This window comes from Hemitrygon akajei, chromosome 15 (genome assembly GCF_048418815.1).
Source record: "Hemitrygon akajei chromosome 15, sHemAka1.3, whole genome shotgun sequence".
Lineage (NCBI taxonomy): Eukaryota > Metazoa > Chordata > Chondrichthyes > Myliobatiformes > Dasyatidae > Hemitrygon > Hemitrygon akajei.
Genome location: NC_133138.1, coordinates 9612520 through 9630273, shown reverse-complemented (window position 1 = coordinate 9630273; position 17754 = coordinate 9612520). Strand labels below are relative to the sequence as shown.

At 38.4% G+C, this 17754-nt stretch overlaps 1 protein-coding gene across 5 annotated transcripts in view; it reads right to left on the bottom strand.

The window, feature by feature from the left end:
* The window catches only part of LOC140739159 (follistatin-related protein 5-like), a 672573-nt gene extending 655162 nt beyond the window's left edge, over positions 1-17411 (bottom strand). For 3 of the 5 annotated variants that reach the window (XM_073067160.1, XM_073067156.1, XM_073067159.1), the window contains exons 1-2: positions 17072-17280; positions 11180-11310 (exon numbers count right to left, since the gene is read on the bottom strand). In XM_073067160.1, coding sequence (XP_072923261.1) covers positions 11180-11305 — 126 coding nt within the window. In that variant the 5' untranslated portion in view covers positions 11306-11310; positions 17072-17280. Of the gene's footprint in view, positions 1-11179; positions 11311-15097; positions 15197-17071; positions 17281-17352 lie in introns of those variants that run through there. The other 2 variants (XM_073067157.1, XM_073067158.1) reach the window with 2 other exon arrangements.
* Between the last annotated feature and the right edge of the window lie 343 nt (positions 17412-17754).

Sequence of the window (17754 nt, the reverse complement as noted above, 5' to 3'; positions counted from 1 at the left end):
CATTGCTGTGTCATCCACAAACTTGATGACACAGTTTGAGCTGGGTCCTGTGACAGTCATTCATCAGCAGTGTGAACAGTAACGGGCAGAGCACACAGCCTTGGGAAGCACCAGTGTAATAGGATGAGGGTTGTTGCTACCCACACGGGCTGTAGCCTTGCTGTTAAGTAGTCCAGTATCCAATTGCACAGGGAGGTGTTCAGACCTAGTGAGGACAGTTTCCCCATCAGTTTCTGGGATATGATGCGTTGAATGCCAAACTGAAATCTATAAACAGTTTGGCATACGAGACCCCATTTTCCAGAATGGAGGCCAGAGGTTATTGCATCAGTGGATCGATTTGAGCAATAATTGAACTGGAGAGGGTCCAGTGTTGCCTGAAGAAATGTTTTAATGTTATCCATGACCAGCCACTCAAAGCATCTCAGAATGGTTGATGTTAATACCACCAGACGATAGTGGAGTGACATTTGCAATTTTTTCAGTCAACTGGAACAATTCCAGAATCTAGTAACTTTTGAAGAGATTGCCTTCACAATCTCTTCAACCACCTTTCACAGCCCTGCAGTGTAGTCCATCTGGTCCTAGTGATTTAACTACCTTCTGCCCTTTGACACTCAAATTTCTGGCAAAGTGCTGGCATCTTCCACAGAGAAGGCCGATGCAAAATACTTTTGTTAGTCTGCCATTTCCCTCTCCCCATTACTACCTCTCCAGCATCATTTCTGAAGGGGTGTATCCATTGCATGCCTTGTTATGGAAATTATGGTTTTGGGGCAGTGAGGTTGATTAATACAAGGCTCATAGCACACTTGAGAGGCTTCAAGAACTACATCCATGTTCAATGAGATACATGTTAGAGCATTTTTTGAAAGTAAAGATGTTCTATTGACATTTTACAATCAATCCTCAAGACTAATCTCTGAAATTCTGAGGTACCTTTGCTTAAAAGCAGACCATTTTCAAATGTATGGTCATCGGCAGCCATACACGTTATAAGTGCAGTGAAGGTAAAAACTTAAATTACAAAGCCATCACATTTATCGAAGCAGGAGAATAGGGGAATTAGCTAGCCAATGTATTAGCTCCAATATATGCATAGAGCAACTTTACAGTAGCACACATCAGGAGGAAACGGGTTCTGTCTGCATGTTCAAAAGAAAATAGTCTAGATATTTTAATGCATTGTTATAGCCGTGCTCTGTGGATGTTGTGCAGTCTGACAATACCCACTTCAATTGGGACCCATCACGCCAATCGGGTATATGCAAAGTTGTTTCGACAAAAACAAAAGGGTACTTGCTCCTTTACATAATGTTAGCTATTCAGAATGAAGAGGAACAGTCGATGATTTCACAGATAAAGTGGAGAGAGGAAGCCAATAAACAGAAGCCCTGTTGGAGTAAGATGGGGTTGGGTTGTCTGGTTTGTAGGAATAAAAGTGACATTTAGGATTTTTTTGTGGAAGTGTTATGAAAATATGATCCTGGAAAAATCCAACACTGGTTGCTTTTGAGACAACAAACATTAATTTCACCAGACTTAATTTACATAATTATGCAAATAATCAGTAAAATTACACTAAATAAATACTACTGCTTGAACTGAATTTCTAGACCAAAAAGAAAAGTTGATTGTGAATCAATGTATCTGTATAAAATACAGAAGGCAATTGCAATTTAACATTAGCAATGAATATTATTAATTCTTGAAACTGTTTATTTGCAGCTTGTCATGGAAAGTAGTGTGGAATTTGACAATTTAAGAAATCCTATTTCAGAAGGCAAGTGTAGTAAGCAGGACCACAGATTGGCTACTTGAACCCAATTCTGGCACCAGAGATTGCTATACCATTGGATTAACCCAGGTTTGATTTTATCTTACAGAAAGATATGGTTGTGTGCATAACTGGAGACAAGTTTGAGAAAGGCTATATAAAACACTCATTCCAATACTATGGAATGCACATTTAAGTTGTACTTAATTACCTTTGGGCTCACCGTATTCTAGAATGTGATTTGGGCAAGAGGCACAGGACAGCAGTGGTAAAGAGGGGAAGGAAATGAAGGTGAAAATACACCAGTTTCACTGTTAATTTCCCCCTGAATGCCGTGGGTTAAATTATAAAAAAGGATTAAAATGCCTTTGCGTCAAAATCCAGAAACATAAATAATGTAAACTTGGTAAGAGGGGAAAAATCTTCCAAAGATGTTACTTTGATTTCTACACTTACTCCCCCCCCCCATATAAAAATGCTATATGCAAAAAGAGTAGTAGGAAAAAGTGATAATTATCTCTGTTCAAGAGGCAGATAGTTACTGTTTTCAACTGGTGAGCCAACTATTCGGTTGTGCTCCAAGATATGAATCAGATGTTGCTGCAAGCTATGATATCGCCTTGACTGAGCAAAACTTTGATTGAAATTAATCTCATCCTTGCACCTTCAAATCATTATCTACTTTAAGGATAGCAAAAATTGACAATTAAAAAAAGTCAACAAATGAATGAATTAGTTTATATAACATTCCTGTATCAGCAAAGATTGTTATTTTTAGGTTTATAGTTAAATTAGCCTCCTTTTGCCACTAGCGATACTCATCTAAAAAGAGGCAATTGCATGTTACATAAGCAAGAGTACAAGGCAAGAAGGTTGCAGGCTGCTCACTTCAAAGGCTATAAAATGATATGATCAGCTAGAAACATGAAAGATGGAAACAATTCATTCATTTGGTGATCAGGCATTTTCTCTCAGACTTCCATTTGCCCTTGTGTAGCTCTCATCCCTACGTAATCTATAAAGCATCGATACCCTCATGACCAAAATGGTGCTGTTCCACCACAGCCAATTTATAAGCTTCACACCTTGAATCACCTGTCTAGTAGTTGCTTGTAAGGAGAGGTCTTCAAGATCTAATTTTTTTGGGCTTCCTCATTCCTTAGTAACTGAACATATACACTAGTATCATGATGCAGTCCTCATCCAGCTTCAAGGACATGCTTGCATTCTGAACATTCCCACTTAGATTGGAGCAATTAATCATACTAAAATTTTAATCCTGAACCCAAATTATTAATAAGCACACTTGAAACTTGATCATTTTGATTTAGAGTTTCACTATTAACCATGAAGACAACGCTCTGATGTCTTTTTGATGACATTACTTACAAATTCATAAGTCTGCTTTAACACAGTGGGTCACAAAAGGACAAGTCCTAAATTTAGATATGGTGGATTGTGTAATAATAGCTTAATATTTGCACCCCTTGACTTCTCCACCTGGAGATTTCAGCAAAGCATTTTTCATTCAACATTTTAATTATAAAACTGTGCAAATGTAAGAGATATTGCAAGATGGTTAATCTTGGTTCAGTTTAGAGGTGGTGTTTAAGCTTCATTCAATCCACTTACTACTAAAGTTTTGATTATTGTAACTACATACAAATCTATCTGACCCATCAGTCAAATTACAGCACAGACAACTGAATCCTTGGCATGTGTCCAAGGAAGAATACACATGTACAGAAAAATGAAAATCTTTTTCACAGCACTTTGATAGAGAGACTGAGGCATAGGAGAAAAAGGAGCTTGTGTTTGGTAATGTTCTTCAAATATGTCTTGAAGTTTTTATGATATTATATTCCTACATTGGTTTCATTAGGGAAATATGTTTGTTCTCCAAACATGGAAAGCATTTTATACCAGTATATGCCACATCTCAATATTTTCCATTCCATCCCATGCCAAGGATGACAGATACCTATTGCCATCCAGCAATTGAATGTTCTTTTATTATATTCAGTTAGATTATTAATATCTGCTCCAGCTCAAGTTAGATCCCATTGCTTCCTACAACTACAGCATAAGCTACAGGCTGATAATTTAGATTGAACCAAACTGGGTGCCTAAAACTCCCCCACAATTAGGTGTTTTTTCTTAAGATTAAGGATAGTTGCAATGGCAGAACAATATGATAGGAATGCTGGACTGGTTATAGTCAGCTGTTTTCATTATTGTTAAAGAAAAGTACTGGCCAGAACACTCCTAGTTTTCAAAATAAATCCAAAATCTTTTACATCCTGACTGGAGAGAATGTTAGTTTGTCTTAACATCCCTGAAAACTACTCCTTCAATTTAACATTAAAGGGTCAGCTGGATCTTTGAACTCAATATTCTGGATTGGGACTCACCTACAACCATCTTAATCAGATCAAACAGAAGCACTAAGCCACAGCTTACAACTTGGTGACAAGGTGAATTTTTTGATCCTTGTGACTGAACAGCTCAAAGGTCAACCTTACTTACAAATGGGTATTGAATTTGAGATCATCCTGGGTTATATTTCTTTGTATAGTACCAAGTGATACATGCTCCGTTAATCCAGTATAGACACTTCTGTCATTCATTTATTGTAGTATACACGGCATTTGGATTAACATCCCTTTAGTGATGATTAAACTGACTGACTTAAAACTGCATATGGCTTACAAATCATGCAAATTGATTTCCTAGATAATGACAGACCATTTGTTATAATGAGGTGAATGCTCTATTTAACTTTTGTGTTTCTTCTGAGCAAGCCATAAACAGTTGGTACCAATCAAAAGTCACTGTTATAAAATGCTCTTGCACCTAATGATCCACACTACCAAAGTACGAATGCTCCAGTTAGATCAAGACAAACTCTAACATTATTCTTGTAGTTCTAATGCTGTCCCTTACTACCAAATTCAAAGTGTAGAAGCCTATAATGAGTAGCTTCTGCTCATTGTTTTCAAAAATGTTAGAGCTTCATGAAAAATGACTTTCTGAATGAAGGCTAAGCAGTTTTCTATTCACGTCTACACACCAGTGATCCTATTTGCCATTCCCAAGTCATGTGGGTATTATTCTATAGCAGAAATCCAAGGATAGGATCACTCAAAAGGAAAAAAAAAAAATCACTGAGATTCAGGTAAAAAGTTGTTCTTTTAAGAGCAAGCTACATTAAGTGTAAATATGGTTTTTGTAGCTTTTAATGATTAAATTATTTTTGCATAGAGCCAGTAGCCAGATCAAAACAAGGATGGCTTTTTTTCATTGAATCTGTCTTCCCCTGTTCAAAGAGTCTTTATTTTGAGTTTGCCTTTACAGACAAGTTGTTAGTGAAAAAAAATCAAAGGTTTTCAAATTAAAGGAACTAACAATAAAATGAGTTAGAACTGCTTGTTTCCCCTGCCATTTCAAAGTTATTTTCAACATTAAATAATCAGTTTACTCTCTGGTGAAGGATGGAGTAGTTAGCAACACCATTGGTGGTAAATTAACTTTGTTGTACAATTAAAACAGCATCAGGTTATCACTCTGAAATACATGTTTTAAATACAAAGAAAGTAAACTATTACTCATGTTTAAACTTTTTTTTTTAAAAAAAGAGTAAATTTAAGTACTATTTGCTAGTTACAGCCAGAGCATGAAGTCTCATTCAAAAAGAAAATATTTCCGTATTATGCTGAGACAATACAAAACTGTTCACATTGCTGATGCACGACTTTATTGTTAATGATAACCACATTAGCTTCATTGATGATGCAATACTGGTTGGCCTCATTAGCAACAGTGAGAGGAAGTACAGGTACAGTGGCTTGTGGACTGGTGTGAACACAACAACTTGAGTCTCAATGTGGTCAAGACTGAAGACAACTGTGGAATTCAGGAATGTGCAGGCTGACCATGCCTGTTTGCACATCAACTTCACCACGGAGAGAGTCAGAAACAACAAGTTTCTTGGAGTGGACATCACAGATGATTTCATCTAATCTCTCAACACTAGTTAGGAAAACACAGCAGCACCCCCACTTTCTGTAGGGAAAGAGGTGAGCAAGGTTCTCCACCCTCATTCTAACCACAATCTACCAGAGGACTAGCGAGTGTCTTCACCAGCTGGATCACCATCTGGTATGGGAATTAAGGCATGTGACTGCAAGACCATGCAACAGAACATCAGGACTGCTGAGATCAGGGTTTCTCTCCCCCATCTAGGATATAGGCCTGATGTGTTGCATTTCCAGAGCCCTCAGCATTGTCAAAGTCCCCTCCCATCATCTCATTATGTCTTTGACCACCTACCATCAGGGGGAAGGTACCACAGCACAATAACAGCTTCTATCCCAGGCTGAGACTTCTGAGCATCCTGGCACCACACAGTACACATTATCAATGACAGGGTCAACAGCAGTGTACTGTTGTACATTTAACTAGGTCATATGTCTACTTGTACACCTACAGAACACTTTCTAAATCTTTTATTATTTAATGTACTGTATGTACTTTGTTTTGTACTTGGTCCTAGGAATGTAGTTTTGTTTAGCTGTATACATGTGTACAGTTGAATGACAATAAACTTGAACAGTCCAGATTTTAAAACGCAGAGCAAGAACATAATGGACAAAGCAAATGACAATGCACACCTCATTAACATTTCATAACAAAGGCCTGCAGAAATAACCTTCCCAAAGACACGAGATGAAAAAATAAAAACCCCAGAGGCTCCATTGAAGATGCAAGGCAACTGTCCCCACTAAGGAACTGGAAATAAGAACAGAAATGTGATGTGCTCTCATCTGAAAAGTTTAAGCTAGAATTTGTGACTAAGTACTCATCCTACTCACACTGTGTGGCCAGAATTTCATGCAGCTTGCAGTGGTAAACTTGATGTTTTAATGATGTTGTCAAGATGTGGCATGCAGTTAAATTAAGACTCATCTCTGGAGCAAGCTACAAGCTGCTCCCAATTTTAGGATAATTACAACAATTGGATGGAGAAGAGTTGGGTTCAATCAGGAATATTGTCCACAAAAGCTGTCATGGCGACTGATTGGGAAGGAGGGTGTGAAATTTGCTTGAATGCAAAGTAAATCCATAGACTGGCATCATTTACCAGTGCTGCACATCTATTATTGATTTGGCTGTTATTTGATTACTTTTATTTAATTGTGTCAACACCCATGTGAGTTTGGCACGTATGCTACGTGTTCATGGATTAACAAATCATTGTCATTCATATTACAATTGACAAGATATATTATTGATTGTCACATGTATAAAAAGCACAGGACTAAATCTTATGCTTAACACAAGAAATAATGCTTCACAACTAGTGTTACACTCCCTAGAGGTTGTCGCAGTCTGTTATTTTATTTCACACCATGGATAATTGGAACAGACAAGCTATTTCTATTGCATTCCATTATTTCTATGAACCTCATTTCATAAAACCATGTGCCCATTTCTATTTTTGGCATCAACTACAGTCAGCTTTCCTTAATCAAGTATCATTTGAGGATGTTTGTAGAGATCTGCATTCCTAATGTGCTCATGGGTAGTTGGCAAATGCAGATTTCAAATTGTACAATTATCCGTAGATTTAGAGTTGGATCATTTATAAATTTCCGTTCAACTGTTTATCCAATTTGAACTGTCATTCATCAAATTTACGCAAATAGTTTTTTAAGCCCCTGTGGAGAGCTAAAGCTAGTAATGTTTCACCATGTAAAAATGCTATATACATATGTGCATACAAGTTATCATTGATTATTAATCTGTAGTGATAAACTTACCAGTGATAATCCTAATATCTGAGGTTTTAATATGAATTGGAGTGATAATAGCTTTTCCCCTCATATGACTTGATTGCAATTTGTACCAAAAGATTTACAGCCAAAAGTTATTTGTACTTAAGGACAAATGCATAGTGGACTAATGACCATGTTAGTCTTGGGCTCACTTCAAAAAAAGTTCAAAGCTCTGAGGCCTTAAATATTGGATGCACATGTTCTTTCATCTCATGAAATTGTCCCTGCTAAATAACTCAGCAAATGTCCCATTCCTTTTCCACTGACAGCAGTTCCATCTTTACAATCTTAATTCTAATGCAACAAACTGTTTGTGATTTGATTTAGTTCGATCACTCCAAATTGCTTTCTACAGAGAAATCCAACTGCTTTGTAATCACTCGAAAAGACAATTGCAGCTCACCATTTTGGAATTCTCTATCTACAGTGACTCACCCTAGGATAGCTCTCTTCAACCAGCTCCATTGAAATTATTGCTGTTTCTTTGTCTTCCCCAGTTAATGCTCAGCACACATTTTCTGAATTGTCTTGGGAAACTTAGTAAAATTTCCCAATACAAGCTGTGATCATAAATATTAGAGTAGCCTTCACTTTTGTGATAGCGTTTTTTGTACTTAAATTCATTCCCCCCCCCCCCCCCCCAATAGCATGCATTTCACTTTTACAAGAGCTGTAGAAATAAGTGAACCTTTTTGTTCAAATGAATCTTGTTTCCAGTCTGATCAAATGTTCAGTTATGGTACACAAACTAAATAAAGCAAAATTGCTAAAAAACAATTATGCAGGTCACTTGGCTCACTTCTCAATAATTCATCTGACTGCATCTTAGGAAGTAACATCTTGCCAAACAGGAACTTAGTATAGAGAATCAGATGAATGAATTAAATGATTGGACTACTAAATTATTATATTAGATTCTGGCTTCTATCAAATATAGAAACTCAATTCTGCTCCTAATCCAATCATAATGTCTTCAATGTACCTTAATGAATAAATTTCAATTAGTAATATTTAGGACAAATTGTTCAAGTATAGAATTCATTATCATTCTTTATGCTTGCCTCATTACAATGGACTTTAGTAAAGGAAGAGCAAATAAAACGTATACCTTTGAATTAAAAGTTTATGGATTTTGCCACTCTTTGCAATACTTTCATACAATTCACTTAAACATAAACCGGTTAATTAAACACAGTTTGAAAATGTTGCAATATTTTAATGAAATTAGTCACTTGTTTTAGATTGGTCAAGTATTTCAACTGGATTTTCATGACTATGAGTATCCATGCAATTGAGTCCATGTTAATCTTAATGCCCTTCAGTAGCTGAAGTCTGGTGTGGTGCATTTGATAAGCTTGCACACAAGTTAATCAAACAGAAAGCACATTGAACTAGCATGGATTCAAAAAAAATGGTAATTGGCTATAAGCATCCTTCTCAGCTTGGTAAGTATTGATGTAGGAAACCACAGAAATTGCTGCTTGGGTTGTGGAATTTCAATTTACAGCAATGATTTGGCCAAAGGAATAATTTTCATGTTAATAATAAACTTGATGGGACTGTGAGGATGCAAGCTGCAAAGAAGCTTCAGAGAGGTATGGATAAGCTAAATGCAAGAGCAGGAACACGGCAGATAAAATACAATGTGAAAAATGTAAAGTTTTCTATATAACAAAAAAATAACCATTTATTAAATGGGAGCTTGTTAAAAGGGACCCAATTGTACTTGCACTTGATTTTCTGGAAAGTAGCAGGCAGAAATGCTGCAAATGCTTGACAGGTTAAAATGATATGTTAGTCTTTAGGCAAATATGTAGATTCTTCAAGTGTTGCACATGATCTTGGTCTCCTTAAAATATGCTACCTTAGAGGGAATGCGGGGTGGGGGTGGGGTGTGGAAATCACTGGACTAGTTTTGGACATGGCAACTTTGACAATGGTTAACTGGGATTAAAAGCTTTAGATTTGAAAAGAATGAGGCCATTTCACAATGGAGCACACACAATTCCTTAAAGGCTCATCAGGCTGAATGTTTCCCCTGGCTGAAGAGTATAGGATAAGGTGGTGATGAAACCTTAGAATTCTCTACTACAACTCAGCAAGCTGCAGATTACTAGATGTTCATGAAACAGTTTTGCAATATGATGGAAAGTTACGCTGAAGAAGAGCAGACAGTCTTAAATGGTACAGCACGCCTGGAGGTCCTCAAAGCCAATTCCTGCAGCCATTTCTTGTGTTTATGTTTTACTGGCCCATACATTAGTTCATTTTAACTCAGAGCCAGGAGGGTTCATGCCATTTTTATGACTGATGAATAGAGTATAGTAGCTCTCCAAAAGGATAAAGCAGCACAAATTACAAGTCAGATGTTCTGTGGGGAATGCAGGACTTTCCATAAATCTCTTCAACACTTATTTAACAATTAACAGTGATATTGTGTCTCAGCTGGTCAATTAACATTTAAATTAGTTGCAATGTTTAACTAGTTCTGATGTGAGGGATTCCAAGTCTCAGATAGGTTCCAATGGTCAGAGTCAGGTTTCTGCATAATATCCAGGGTTTGAATGTGAATTAAATGACTTGGATAGGAAGCTTAAAGAAAAGCCATCCTGAAAAATCAGTAATTTTACAAATTCATTTCACATCCACTAATCCATCTAAAACTTGGGTGTAAACTTGCTAATTACTGCAGGGAGCTGTCCCTTGGTTGAGTTGCAATAGACAATAGGTGCAGGAGTAGGCCATTCGGCCCTTTGAGCCAGCACCATCATTCAATGTGATCATGGCTGATCATCCAAAATCAGTAACCCGCTCCTGCCTTCTCCCCATATTCCTTGACTCCCCCATCTTTATCTAACTCTTTCTTGAAAGCATCCAGAGAATTGGCCTCCACTGCCTTCTGAGGCAGAGCATTCCATAGATCCACAACTCTCTGGGTGAAAAAGTTTTTCCTCAACTCTGTTCTAAATGGCCTACCCCTTATTCTTAAACTGTGGCCTCTAGTTCTGGACTCCCTCAACATCGGAAACATGTTTCTTGCCTCTGGCGTGTCCAATCCCTTAATAACCTTATATGTTTCAATCAGATCCCCTCTCATCCTTCTAAATTCCAGTGTATACAAGCCCAGTCGCTCCAATCTTTCAACATATGACAGTCCTGCCATCCCAGGAATTAACCTCATGAACCTATGCTGCACTCCCTCAATAGCAATAATGTCCTTCCTCAAATTTGGAGACCAAAACTGCACACAATACTCCAGGTGTGGTCTCACCAGGGCCCTTTACAACTGCAGAAGGACCTCTTTACTCCTATGCTCAATTCCTCTTGTTATAAAGGCCAGCATGCCATTAGCTTTCTTCACTGCCTGCTGTACTTGCATGCTTACTTTCAGTGACTGATGAACAAGGACACCTAGATCTCGTTGTACTTCCCCTTTTCCTAACTTGACACCATTCAGATAGTAATCTGAGTTGCAAATTATGTTCCAGTGCTGTTACATTTGATTTGACATTGCTTTCTTGTAGCGAAGTCTGTGCATATAACAATGAACTGTGTAAAACAGAGTTACCTCTTCCTGGAGTGCAGCTCCATGCACAAAACGCTTCCTGGGTGCTTTCTTTTCCAACCATCCTTCTGCCATCAACAAGCATATTCCAAGCAAGCAAAGAAATGGCCACCACAGTTTGGACTTCATTGGATCTAATAAGTCAGAAAGGCAACAGTCACAATGTGCTCTGGTTGTTTCAATTTTAAACAAAGACTTGCTTTGATTTCACTTGACTCAAATGATTGTGCCAAAACATGTTCAAAATAAACAGAAGGCTAGAGATCAAGTGCCTACAGAGGTATTAATTGTTGCAGGATGGCATGTGCGTGCATACTTGTCATGAGCATACCACTTGAAATTTTAATCTTGCCCAATAGCTTCAGACATTACTGAAATTAACTGCAAGATACTGTAGCTGTTCTTCCTTGAAATTCACAAATAAAAATGAGCATGATAGGAGAACTCTATAGGTAGGCAACCTGGGCAGAGGTGGTGTTGGGTCAAGTGGTAGATGTCATTGAAAGGATGGGAGGGAGCTGGTGTTGCCAAAAGGGAGCAGGTATGCAACTGCTGATTGAGAAGGACTTGCTATAGAGTGTTGTTAAGCTAGAAGCAGTAGCAGAAAAGTTGTTAATTAAAATAATTTGACCTGTCTGTAATGAGTTCCCCACTGCTGCACTGGTACAAGGATGCCTTTTGAAATTTCTTTGCTTCAGAACAAGCATTCTGATGAAAACTGGTCTGAGCTAAGAATATTCAATGGCAGGCACATTTCAGGAAAAAAAACTATCTCTCATTGCATGGGGAGTGACATTTTGTGTGTTTATCCAAATACCCCTTCCCTCTCTCAATTGTAAAGGAGAGTTGAAGAACTCTGAATAAAAACAACACAGCAGACTAACATCATAATCAGCTAACACACACAAAATGCTGGTGGAACACAGCAGGCCAGGCAGCACCTATAGGAAGCACTGTCAACATTTCAGGCCAAGACCCTTCATCAGGACTAACTGAAAGGAGAGATACCAAGAGATTTTGTCCCTTGTTAGGGAGAGAGAGAACCTGCAGAAGGTTGAATTGTCAGGTGAACAATTATTTTTTGTTGGACTGAAGATCATGGTCTATCTGTGAGCTTTGCTACTGCTTGCTTGATGTGTGGTGGGTGCTGATGCTTCCTGTCAAAAGCAGTCTGCATGTGTATATAGGGTGTGGGAAGGGTTAATGCTTTGTGCATTGGGGGGAGGTAGAAGAGGGGCAAGGGGCCTTTAGCGTTCTAACATTTTACTGCCATTCATTCTTTAGGGTTCACTTCTGTTTTCATTGTTGTCTGAAAGCCAAGAATTTCAGGTTGTATACTGCATACATTCTCTGATATTAAATGGAACTATTGAAATTTCCTGGCATTCAATTGAAAACCAATGTCTTCCATTCCAGAAAAACAATTGACACTTGTACATATTGTTGCAACTAAATTCTATACTGTATAAAGGCTTTAAGAAGCATACTGAAAGAGATGCAGAGACATTTGGGACAGCAACTTTGGAGTTTGGAGTCCAACAGCTGAAGTGACGGAGTCATAAAATTTAAGAATGGTTATTATAAGCAGAAACAAGGATGTGTGAAAGAAACCATTTTAGAGTTTGAATTTATTTTTATTTTTTTTTATATAAATAAATGGTACTCTAAACACTCCAAGTATGTAAACCAACAAATCTTAGAAAGGCATGGCAAGTCAGATAAAGTGCTGGTAGTGATCTGGCAGAGTGGAAATAAAATACAATTACAGAATAACAGCTATCATTAAAGCTGCATGTTGCTACATCACCACAATGTACAAGAGGGAGTCACTGCCTTGTGTCAGGACTGTGAATCTAGAATAATTAGGATCCTTCCACATGATTTGCTACTCCACTATCAAAGCAGAATTAGATTCAGCTGTTGGCCTCCATGGATAGTGTGGTTCTGTCTAGCAGCATTCCATGAACATTTCAAAATTAGTGTGAGAAACAATGATTCTGTAGTTATAGAAATAATCAATTAGATGCACTTTGAACTGGAATTCATGTCAAACAGAAAAAGCTTCAATCAACCTTTCTTATAGCTCATTTTGTGAATTCATAAACATGTTGAGCATTTGCATCAAATACCACGCCAATTAAAGAATAGCAGAGAAGTAATTTACAGGTGAAAATACATTTATTCCCAGTAATCAACAGGATAGGGAGAAAGTTGACTTTGTGATCTTTTAAAGAGACAAGCAAAAAGGTAAAGGCAAAGCAATTTGCCAGAGCATTCCATGATCCACAGCAGATGAACCACTAAGTGGAGAGTAATCTTAGAGCACAAGAAATAGTGTTACCAGTGATAACTGACAGGAGTTTATAGAGGATAGGGTTGAGGATGGATATGGAGAACTTAAGCTGCTTCACTCAGGCATGAGGAACCAGTGGAACATTACAGCATTAAATATGGGCATGGGCTGGATGGGATTGAATAATACAGACAAATATTCAGTAAAGTGAAAAATAAAACTTAAATCTAGCAACTCATTGATAAATTTGAATTAAAATGTATACTTATATCAGCATATTAAAACAAGAGTCAGAGGCCTAGACACCACAAGACCAAAGTTCAATTAAAGTCAATTTTCCTATATAAAGTTATTTATGTTGAATTCACTTGAAAATGCTTCTTAAAACTAATGCCTAGACTTTAAATAAACTATCATTCTATGGGAGTTCTGGTAAACAATGTTTTAGTTTCATTGAAGTACAAGGTTTAACTTAGAACATTTTTATCCTTACCCACTTTGAATCCACCCATGCCCTTTATTTGGAAAGAGCTAGTCTATAGAGAAGAAAGTCTTAGAAGGGCACAGACTTAAGTGAAGCATGTATGGATTTTTAAACAAGAATGATTTTACAAAACAGATTTCCTATACACTTCAGGAGAATTATATACCTTTTAAAATGTGTTCTCAGTTCAGATGGGTACTGAGCTATATTATGCAAAAAGAATCACCCTGCAACCCAAGGAAGCACAACTTCTCATTGAAAATACGTTTGCAAATTTGTGTCCCAAATCCCATTACAGAAAAATTGCAAACGTAGCAGATTCTTAATAATCCGCAGTTTAGCCAGATAATTAACTTCAAGTTTAAATTTCAAACTAACTTATCTGTAGATATTCTCATTTATTCTTTCTAGAGATTTTGTTCTTTCTAGATTAGAGCTTATTTTGACCCCACTCATTAACGCTACAAGAGCAGGTTGTTGTACACCGCCGGCCTCTCTGTAGTTGCCATTGAAACAAAACGTGGAGATCAAACAACGTTCGGAGACTGAAATTTGAAAGATGATTTTAAGATCACCAACACACGAGTCCATTCGAATTCATTTTGAATTAATAATTAAATCAAAGTCAATTAAATTTTGCATTTTTTAAAGTAGCAAACAAAAACAAATTATTCACATCGCCTCCTGGTTACAAACAAAAAAAAAAGGCTCCCGAGTTCTTCGTGGGTAAACAGCGCCACTAAACCCCACAGCACCGTTATCTCCTGTTCCTAGCTGTCGTGGAACAAGGTTTGGCGAAGAGAGGAGGAAGTGAAAAAACAGAATTTACAAAATAAAATAGAACTTAGTCAAATGCTGCTGGTACTGTCATGCTGAGGGAAAACATTGATGAACTCACAGAAAATAGTGCCGTATGACAATAAAATTCTATTAGCATGGTCAGCAGCTGAAAAGCAAACTATATCACAGTTGGAATGAAAGACGTTCTAAGAAAAAGTGGCTAAATATTGTATAATGTGCCATCGGTTTTCAATAGCGAATGCTCAAAAGCATATGGGACCTAGTCCAAGTCAGGTTCGCGGCAAAGGTACAACACATTCAGGGATATGCTTGCATTCTAAAGTAACACATGTTGATGACTCACCGTAGCAGCTCAATATCTTTATGCGCACCTGCAATTTAAAGTCTAGTTTTTACTTTATGGTGCTGGGTGCAAGTGTGAAGTAGGATTACAGTTGCTGAAGCGGGGAAGACAGGATTGGGTTTCAGCACTGGTATGTGGACAGCTCATAGGGGGCTCCAACCACACTGCACCATACTCTCCACAATACCCAACTCCGGCTTATTCAGACACCAACACTAAAGCGAGACTTTACTTAAACTTGCCCTTCGCTCCGTAAAAAGCAAGTGCAAATTGATATTGCGCCACTCTGTGCACAGTTAGAGAAGTCGCTTCACAAAAAGGACAAAGTGCAACCTAAAAGGTATTTTTAATTGGCTGATCTCGACTCAAGTAGATTTGACCTGATGATACAAAATCATAAATTACGCTCGGTATTGTTTATCGGCATATTCAAGCGGAAATTTCCAAAGAGCTGACAAAAACCGATCGTATGAAATTAAAAACATCAGATGTGCCTGCATATGTACCCAATTAATCTAATTGACGAACTAGACCCTGGAATGAAGCCGTTTAACTCAAAAGATTTCCCACTTCAAACGCATCAGCCGTGGCTAGTCATTAATTATGGCGGGCGAAAATGTGTTTGCATTGAGGGTTCCACTCAGTTTTGTGGGCAGTGAACGCCGTCTAGTTTACTTGGCCGGTGAGTACAGTTCAGCGCAGCATCTGCACAGCACTTTATAAGCTGCAGGTGCAAACCGGTATTGCGCCACTCTCTGCGCACAGTCGGGAAAGCTGTGTTTCACCAAAGAACAAAACTACAATTAATATTCACTGGAACAGGTGAATTAAAGCACCGGGAAGAAATGACTCGTTTGTGAATGGCTCCTCTTTAGTCCTTCAAAGAACACTTGGGACAGGTACACTAAATGCCTTTCCAAATACTTATTCAAGAAACATTCACACTGATAGTAGCTCGCTGGAGGAGATGCTGAAAATAGTGTTGGCATTCAGCGTCACATGCAGTATCAAACGGAAGTAGTGGAGATTTAGTAGTTCTAAAAGTTGCTGCAGTTTCTGGGGTAATTGATAAGAAAATGATGAATACAAAACTCAGCTGTTCGCTCTCAGCCTGCTGAGAGATAAATACAACAGTCCCGGCCAAAAAAAGAGAAATCCACAGAGTGCAAGGGTTTAAGAATGTCATTTAAAGCTCAGTCGTTTTCTGCATCTGCGATACATGTGGACAAATACATTAAAGTTAATGAGCCTGCATTTTATCAAAGTATGCAGCAAGGAAACCCTCCCCTATACAGGTAGCCAGCGGGTGAACGCGGCATATATGACACCACGGGCATAATAGTTTAGAAATGTCAACGGCACCAGCTGGATAAAGCAAACGCGTGCGGGGTGAATATCGCTCGTTTTCTAAGAGCAACTCAAATCAAACCATTTAAAGGCAGGTTCAGAACTAGCGAGAGCAAACTAGTTCCCGGCGGGGAAAAACAGTTGGCCATTTCTGCGGCGTCCGATCACAGCCACATCCAATTTGCATTTAAAAATAACTGAAAGTCATTGACATGAATTATTCAAAAAGAAATACATCAATTATAGCGGGGGAAAGAAGTGGGGAGGGGGTATTCTTCAATTAACCCTTTCTAAGATTGATTGGATTGCTTTTGGAACCGACCAACCTTAATGGACGGAATGTCTTCTGTTCTGTATCATTCTGTGGTTCTAGCGGGAACAGTGTCCTCTGTAGTTTGGTCGCTCAGAGAAACGTTTCCGCGCTTCTGCTTAGAGTTAGACTTTTGAATTATTAGCCATTCCCAGTGTTCCGTGAGACTCGTGCATCGCAAGTCAAATAAGGTTCTCTAGTGGGTGAAACAATGACAAGTCTATCGCGGCCATCTGTCTCTTTATCGAAACAGAAATACGTTAAAATAATGCAGAAAAGCCAGATGCAGCGATGACAATTGCATTCCCGAGTTTTACCTGCAACAGCCCGCAGTCACGGGAGAAATCCGATACCGGCAGCCACAACTGAGGCAAAGAAAATGTTAACGAGTCCTCGCTTACTGCCCAAGAAGTGCTCCGGGTCTAACGGAGACCTGAGCGCGGCGAGCAACCTGATTTAGGCTCAGGGTCGGTATCACCAGCAGCATCAACACCACGCTTTGCAGCAGCAGGTCCCACCTCCACTCTTCATCTTTATGCTAACACGCGACACGGCTCCGACACACCCACGAGTGGATGCCAACCAATGACCGCAGTACCTCGTGTTTTTCTATATCTGCGTGTAACCCTGCCTCGCAACTTATCCGCAGGGCCAGCGCTCTCCTGTCTTCGGGGGTCAATCCTTGACCAGTCAAAGCTATTTGAAGAACAAGTGGGGAACTAATTAATTCCAATCTCCTATCATTCTGAATTTACAAGATGCATTCGATCAATGAATTCATTCAAAGACAGGCATGCTGAAGTTTTATTGATTTTTACGAATCCTCTCAATCCAGATTTCATATATTTTCCAAAACTGCATTTGGTGGTAGACACCTGCAGTCATGATTGGAAATACTGCAGTCAGTTCTAACAACATCATCTCCAACCCCATCACCACTCATAATATATGCTGGAATATATGACAAGGTATCAACTTCTACCAGAACTTGTTGGACAAA